The sequence below is a fragment of the Oratosquilla oratoria genome, chromosome 3, assembly GCF_046742065.1.
Source record: "Oratosquilla oratoria isolate Oo_2021 chromosome 3, ASM4674206v1, whole genome shotgun sequence".
NCBI lineage: Eukaryota > Metazoa > Arthropoda > Malacostraca > Stomatopoda > Squillidae > Oratosquilla > Oratosquilla oratoria.
In genome coordinates, this window is record NC_134779.1 from 66,781,301 (window position 1) to 66,789,749 (window position 8,449).

An 8,449-nucleotide genomic window follows, 5' to 3' on the forward strand; every position below is an offset into this window, starting at 1 on the left:
CTTGTGGTCTTGTGGCGTGATCCTCTTCAATATGGTCACCGGTGACTGTCCATGGCGCATTGCACACCTCCAGGACCCTAGATACAAGAGGTGGGTCGAAAAGGGTATGGCACTCGACCAGAAAGTGGAATGGAAAAGCACTAAGTTCTGTTGGAGAACTTATGTCAAAGCTCTACTCTCACCAGACCCTGTGGAACGTCTCTTCAGTTGGCGGACGACACTGACGCATCATTTAAGAGCAATCAGTGAGACGATAGAAAACTCTTCGAGCTGTTGAATGAAAAAAAAAGAATATCTCGCTCGTAAAATCTTATCTAAACAGGTGAAACGAAAAAGAAAAAATAAAGAGGAAAAAAAATCCCTCAGCTGAATAACAATTCTGGCAAATCGCAGATAGTAAAAAAAACAAAACAGAAAAAAAACAGATAATAAATAATAATAATAATAATAATAATAAATAGATAAATGAATAAATAAATAAATAAGCTTCTTTTCTGCGAAAGTCCCGATGCTTTTACTTCGTTTGAATAAAATCACCTGAGGGCAGTCAGAAAAGACATATACGTCGCAGAAGTTACTCGAAAAATTTAACTACGCCAGTAATTAGTCCTGATTTGTTTAATCCAGTAACCAATGCCCCCCGTAATTTAACGTGATTAGAATTATTATAATAATGGTGTTTGTGATCTCAAATGACATCATTTGACCTGATCTGACTTGACCTAACCTTACCTTACCTGAACTGACCTAAGTTGACCTTGCATAATTGTATAAAAACAAGAGGGTGCAACGTCTAACGTTATACTCTATTTTTTTCAACCATTTATTTTTCTGTGGTATATTTTCATTTGTTTCTGTGACTCTTTTGTACGGACATACAGACTTAATTCAAAGATGCAAACCTCTTTTATTATTATTCCCAGAGTGCAATTAATTACATTGCTTAAGTTTATATTTCTGGAAGCTCGCTGGTCGAGCGGGTTAGGACGTCGTTACTTGCGGTGAAGGTCGAGGGGGACGGTGGTTCGAACCCTGCCACCGGCGAAGTTGAAGCACAGGCATGTTTAATCAAATTCCACGCTACAAAGTCCTCTGTAAGGGGTACCATCCTAGTCTCCTGATTGCGTTAAACCAAATCATCAAGTTTACATTTCTATCAAAAGCGCCTCAGATCCTTGCTTTTGCTAAGATTGTTGCCCTGGACCAATCAATATGATGGCTATCTAATGATTTATGATGAAACAAATATTGTTTTCTTGGGCAGATCTCACACTATATTTATGTTGGGAAATCCTTGTTTCCAAAATTTTTCCCGTTTGTTGTTAGGCGGGCTGTTTTAGATTAAGGTTCTTTTTATGGTGTTGTCATATCTAAATGCTATTTTGACATTTAATTTCTCGAGGAAGTTCACAGTACCTGGAAATTTTCACGGAAAGGTAGAACAAGTATTCTTTGGTGTTCGTCATTTTCTTGTTCTTCATAATATGCTCTATGAAAACGTTTCTTAGCCATATTATGACTATGATTAAGTATATGAAGGGAATATTTGAACTTTTCTCCAATATTCCTGATCGTGATTATTTCATCATGAAAAAAGTCCGAATCTGAAATCCTATAAGCTCTCAAGCACATGAAAATACAAACATATCTTTAGACACTGATATGATGATTAGAGTAATAGTGAACATATGAAAGATTGTTGGTGTGTTTTCTGTAATTTTTGTTTTCATTATTCCATTATCTCTTACTATTTTTACATCCATACAGGTTAAATTGTCGTTATTTTCTAACTCAAGAGTGAAATTAATGTAGGGTACCAGAGAACTTAGTTTAATCAGGAAATCATTAATGGATAAGTGATTGTCCCAAACACACAGAATATCGTCTATATATCGTGACCAAATAACATTTTTATCATAGATAGTTGTTAATATTTCTCAAAACATTCCAAGTAGATATTAGCTAAGAGAGATGATGATGGGTTCCTCATAGCCATCCCGAATGTCTGGGTGTAATATTGACCCTCAAAGCAAAACAAGAATAATAATTTACAAAATCAGATCTGATGAATCTGACAGTATTTTTATTCAATATATATATATATATATATATATATATATATATATATATATACATATATGTATATATGTATATATATATATATATATATATATATGTATATATATACATATACAATATATATATGTATATATATATTATATACTTTATATATATGTATATATGAAAATGTATATATATAAATGTATATATATACATATATATATATATATATAGACAGACATATATTTAAATATATATATACATATATATATATATATAGACAGACATATTTAAATATATATATATATATATGTATATATTAACATTATATATATATATATATATAGATATTTTGGGGTATTGGCTGCTTGTTATTGTGGCAAAGTAGCATGCAGTTGATACTTTAGGGTCTATATAGGGCGCCCCTACGGACCAGAGCCACACATCATTTTGTCTATGATAGAGGAAAGCTCTTCATAGAGAAATGATGACACTTTTATACTACGACTGTCCTTCCGTTATGTTGTCCCCCAACCCCTTGCTGCTGTCCTGTACCATTTCTCTGAGTATTCACTTTCTGCTGTGGGGGAATTCCCTGTGGTGGGGGAAAAGAATACTGCCACCAAGTAGCTCCACTTGGATCGTAAGAGGCGAGAAGAAAGGGACGGGGAGTGGGACTAGGCATCCTTCTCCTTGTAGACCCACAGGGGACATTCCTAAACGAAAAAGTAAAGGCATAAGAGGGTCTGGGAGTTTTCGGAACAGCACCCTAAGGTTTGGGTCTTTTAATGTGCGTGGATGTGGTAAAGATGTGAGTAAAAGGGAAGAGATAGGTAGAATGTTTGTGAGAAGAAAGATGGATGTGTTGGCTTTGAGTGAAACTAAGTTGAAAGGGAAGGGTGAGTGCAAGTTTGGGAGTGTAAGTGGGAGGTTATCAGGAGTGAAGAGAGGGCGAGGGAGGGAAGGGGTGGCTATTCTAGTAAGTGAAGAGATAGGTAAACGTGTAGTGGTGTGGAAGGAGGTTTTCTCAAGGATAATGTGGATGAAGGTGAAACTGGGAAAGGAGATGTGGATCTTTGTAAGTGCAGATGGGCCTGGCAGTGAGAAGAGTGTAGAAGAAAGGGAGGCCTTTTGGATAGATTTAAAAGAGTGCATAGAGGATTTAGGGAGAAATGTCAACGTAATAGTACTGGGAGACCTTAATGCTAGAGTAGGAAATGGTCCAATTGATGGAGTGGTTGGGAAATGTGGAGTTCCAGGAAAGAATCGTAGTGGAGAGTTAATGGTGGAAATGTGTCTAGAAAGAGAGTTGATGATAGCAAATACAGTGTTTCGGAAGAAAGTCAAGCATAAGTACACATGGGAGAGGGTGGTGGATGGAAGGGTGGTAGATAGAGCGTTGATGTATTATGTAGTGGTAAATAGGACTATGATAGGAAGATTTAAAGATGTACATGTGCTAAGGGGGGAGGGTGGAGGAATATCAGATAATTTTTTGGTGGAAGGTAAGTTGAGAGTGGAGGATAGATGGAGAAAGAGGAAAGGGACAAAAGGTAGGGAGGTGCTTAGAGTGAACTCTTTAAATGAAAAGGAAAAGGACAAGGAGTACAAGAAGAAGCTGAAGGAGGAGTGAAGGATAGAGTAGAGCTAAGTGTGGAGGAGGAATGGGGATGGTTCAAGGAGGGAATTACAAAGTGTGCCAGGATGGTGTGTGGGACAAGAAGGACAGGAGGAAATAGAAGGAAGGGTAGTGAATGGTGGATGAGGAAACAAAGAAGGTGGTAGAGGAGAAAAAGCGAGCTTTCACAGATTGGTTACAAAATAGGACGAGGGAGTCATATGAGAGGTACAAAGAAAAGAAAAGAGAAGTAAAGCAAAAGGTAAAGGAGGCAAAGAGGAGAGCAGATGTGAAGTGGGGTAAGAGTATGATAACATTTTTGAAAGTAATAAAATGATGTTTTGGAAAGAAACTAAGAGAGGAAGAGGAGGCGAATCAAGTAGAGAAGAAAAGGTAAAAGGTGCAGATGGAGAGATGATAATGGAAGAGAAGGCAGTAAGGGGAAGATGGGCAGAATATTTTAGGGAGTTGGTAAATGTGAAGGAGGATAGGGAGGAAAATATAGTTACAGTGGGAAATACTAAGAAAATGAGTGAAAGTGATGAGTGAGGAAAATGGAGGAGAAATAAGGAAGGATGAAGTGAAGGCAGTTGTTAAGATGATGAAAGCAGGTAAGGCATCTGGTCTGGATGGATGCCATGCAGAATGTCTAAAGAAAGGAGGTATAGTGATGGTGGACTGGCTGATGAGGGTATTTAATGTTTGCTGGAGAGAGGGTAGAGTGCCAGAGGACTGGAGGAGTGCCTATATAGTTCCATTTTACAAGGGAAAAGGGGACAAGTGTGAATGTAGTAGTTTCAGAGGGATTAATTTGTTAAGTGTAGTTGGGAAGGCTTATGGGAGAATCTTGATTGAGAGGATTAAGAGAGGAACAGAGGGAGTAATTGGTGAGGAACAGAGTGGATTTAGGACAGGTAGAGGTTGTGTAGATCAGATGTTTGTGGTAAGACAGATATGTGAGAAAGCTATAGGAAAAGGGAAGGATGTTTTTTTTGTTTTTTATGGATCTGGAAAAGGCTTATGATAGGGTAGACAGAAAGGCAATGTGGGAGGTTATGCAGATATATGGGATAGGAGGAAAGCTTCTGGGAGCTGTCAAGAGTTTTAATGAAAGTAGTAGAGCTTGTGTCAGGATAAGAAATGGAGAGAGTGAGTGGTTCGAGGTAAAGGTGGGACTTCGTCAGGGATGCGTTATGTCGCCCTGGCTGTTCAACTTATACATGGATGGAGTAGTGCGAGAGGTAAATGCAAGGGTAGTGGGTCAGGGATTGGAGATGGTTAAAGAAAATGGAGAAAAGTGGGAGGTGAGCCAGCTGTTGTTTGCTGACGACACTGCGCTTGTGGCAGGATCGGAGGAGGGACTGAGGAAGTTGGTGACAGAGTTTGGGAGAGTATGTTATAGAAGAAAGCTAAAGATAAATGTGAGTAAAAGTAAGGTGATGAGATGTATAAGGGGTGAAAGTGGCAGTAGACTGGAAGTGAGCATTAAGGGAGAGCGACTGGAGGAAGTGGATAGTTTTAGATACTTGGGTGCAAATGTGGCAGGAAAAGGTGGAGTGAAGATGGAGGTAGAATGTAGATTGAGAGAAGCGAGTAAATGGCTTGGTGGATTGAAGAGTGTAATGAGGAATAGATATTTGGGAATGGATGCTAAGAGGAGACTGTATGAAGGAGTGATTGTGCCAACAGCACTGTATGGGGCAGAAACATGGAACATAAGAGAGGAAGAGAGGAGTTTGAATGTGTTTGAGATGAGGTGTCTAAGAAGTGTGATGGGGGTTATTAGGCTAGATAGAGTGAGAAATGAGGAGGTGAGGAGAAGAACGGGGGTGGAAAGGGAGTTGGGAGATAGGGTTGATGAATGAGTATTAGGATGGTTTGGACACATGGAAAGAATGAGTGAAGAAAGACTAGTAAAAGAGGTATGGAAGGCAGATGTGGAGGGAATGAACATGAGGGGACGTCCTAGGATGAGGTGGATGGATGCGGTGAAGGGGGCTTTGGGGAAGAGGGGAATGTCTGTTGAGGAAGGACGGGAGAGGACAGAAGACAGGAGTGAATGGAGAATGGTTGTATATGGATGATGTTGTGATGCATGAGGTGGAATTGGCGGGGGGATTGGGGGTGAGGTAGTATGTGTGAGCAAAATTTGACGCAGCCCGAAGGGATATCTCCCCGTCTTCTCCTTTTATGCATAGGGGACGGAGAGGAGGGGTCGCCGATTTAATGAAGCGGCCTTGCTGTGGATGTGCTGTGTCTGGCGACACTGCTTCTGACCCAGGGCAGTGGACAAGGTGCAGGGATGACCCGTCATCCAGGAGGTGCTAAGATAAGAGGGAGGGAGGAGGGGTGTGGAGTGTATTCAGGGATGGAATGGGTGGGAATGATTCTATGCCTTTTCCTTTTTGGCTACCTCCCTTGTAAGGGGGAAAAAGCCTTGGTATATGTATGTATGTATATAAATGTATATATATATATATATATATATGTATATATATTAATGTATATATATATATATATATAAATATATATATATATATATATATTAATGTATATATATATATATATTAATGTATATATATATACATTTATATATACATATGTATATATATATACATTTATATATACATATGTATATATATATATATGTATATATATATATATATATCTATATGTATACATTTATATATATGTATATATACATATGTACATATATATATATGTATATACATGTATATATATATATATATATATATATATATATATATATAATCTTTTTCTTTGTGGTTTGTTTATGTTTTCATGTAAAATGTTAGCTTGGTTCCATTGAGGTAAATGTTGTTTTTCTTTTATGTGGTTTACTCAGGGGTTTGTTGTGCGGTGGTGACGGACATTAGCTCTGTGTTCATATAGGCGTTCTTTAATCTCCTGTACGTTTGACCATAGTAGGCAATGTTGCATCCCGAGCAGGGGATTTTGTATAGGATACTGTCGGGTTGATTGGGATTTTGTGTTATTGGCGAAGTCGCATATTTGTCGTCCTTTGTCTGATATTTCTGTGATGCCTATGGGTTTTAATTTCTTAGCTAGGAGGTGAGTTAGGTCCGATGATGGTGTTATAAGGAGGATATTTTCATTTTTGGTTTGTGGTTCTGAGATGCTTCTTTGTTTGATTTCCTTAGCTCTGTGTAGGGCTTGGTCGATGATTCCTGTTGGGAAGTGAAGTGTTTTGAATGTATTGGTGATGTGGTCTATTTCGTATTGAAGGTATTCTGGGCTGCATATTCTTAGTGCTCTCAGGAAGAATCCTGTTAGTATACCACTTTTAGTTCTGTCGCTGTGGGCATTGAAGTAGTGTAGGAGTGGTTTTTGTTTGTGGGTTTTCTGTAAACTTTGAATTGTTCTCGGTGATTAAAGTGTTCGGCTGTGAATTGTATTTTCTGATGTTATTTGTTTAAATTGTGTGAAAGGATTTCAGTGTCTGTGTCTTTTGGTATGATGAGAAGGTAGTCCTCTACATACGTGAAGCAGGTGGTGCCATCGGGGAGGAACTGTTTGTAGTTGTTTTGCTCTAGAATTTCCATTGCTAAGCAGGCGGCTATAGCACTGAGGGGCGATCCTATTGGTAGGCCGTCGTGTTGTTGGTGTGTTTTGCCATTAAATGTATAGAAAGCGCATTTAAGGCATTTTTCTACTAGTTGTTTGTAATCTCTTTTGTTGATTGGGGGGGTAGTCTCATCGATGTTATCTATGACTCTTTGTATGGCTGAAATGGCATCTGCCAACGATGTGTGGGTGTATAAGGCGATGACATCTGGACTGATGAGTTTCTTGTTTGTAAAGTCTGTGGTATGGAGTTTTTGTATGCGATCAGTAGAGTTTCTAATGTGTGTGTCGCTGATAGTTCTAAGAGCTGATGTAAGGGGTTTGGCTAGTACGTTAGCTAGTTTGTGGGGGGCACTGCCTATTCCGTTTGTGATTGGTCCCATGGGGATCCCTGCTTTGTGAGTTTTTGGAACTGCACTTATCGTTGGTGTTTTGGGATCTTCTTCTAGGAGATGGAGTAAGTGTTTTCCTTTGCTTGTGCGTTTGAGGATTTTTCTAACATCGGTGCTGAATCTACGAAACTCTTCTATGGCTTGTTGTTCTGACTGTGGGGTATAAATGCTTGTGTCTGTGAGTAGGTGTTCCATTTTCTAGATGTAGTCTGCTTTGTCCATTATGACGATTACTCCTCCTTTGTCTGCTGTGGTGATAATGTTGTTTTCATTTATTCGAAGTTCGTTTAACGCCATAATGAATCTTGTAGGAATTGGTGGGTGTCGATCTTTAGCGGCGAATGTGCAGCAAAGTAAGATGCCTTGAATGAAGCCAATATCGATGTTGTTAGTTCTCCATTTGTAATTCTTCTCCGGATATTGTGAAAGCTGCTTGGTGTTGGTTCCAGTTTGGAATTTTGGGCTTAATGAGAGTGCTTTTTGTTGTGGTTGGGTTGAGATATATGATGAGATATTGTGTATCAAGTGAGGTCGTCCGACGTCTTTCCATGTGTTCTTGCTGCAAAGTTCAGAAAGCTTAGTGGCTAATTTGGCTTTTTGTTGCTGGTCTTCATCTCGTATTCCATTGTTAGTTTCAGTTGGGAGCGTGGTGTATTATAGTTTTTCTTTCGTTTCCAGGGATTATAACTTGAGTGTTTCTATGCTGTCCAGCAGGTATTGGTGGGCTGCTTTGGTGAAGGATTTGATCCCGTTGCGTAAGTGTTGAGGAGCT

General features: G+C 38.9%; 1 protein-coding gene across 1 annotated transcript; it reads right to left on the reverse strand.

Moving 5' to 3' along the window:
- Positions 1 to 7,125: 7,125 nt before the first annotated feature.
- On the reverse strand, positions 7,126 to 7,872 carry LOC143018504 (uncharacterized). The gene has a single exon (XM_076173905.1). The coding sequence runs from the start codon at positions 7,870 to 7,872 to the stop codon at positions 7,126 to 7,128; it is 747 nt and encodes a 248-aa protein (XP_076030020.1).
- Between the last annotated feature and the right edge of the window lie 577 nt (positions 7,873 to 8,449).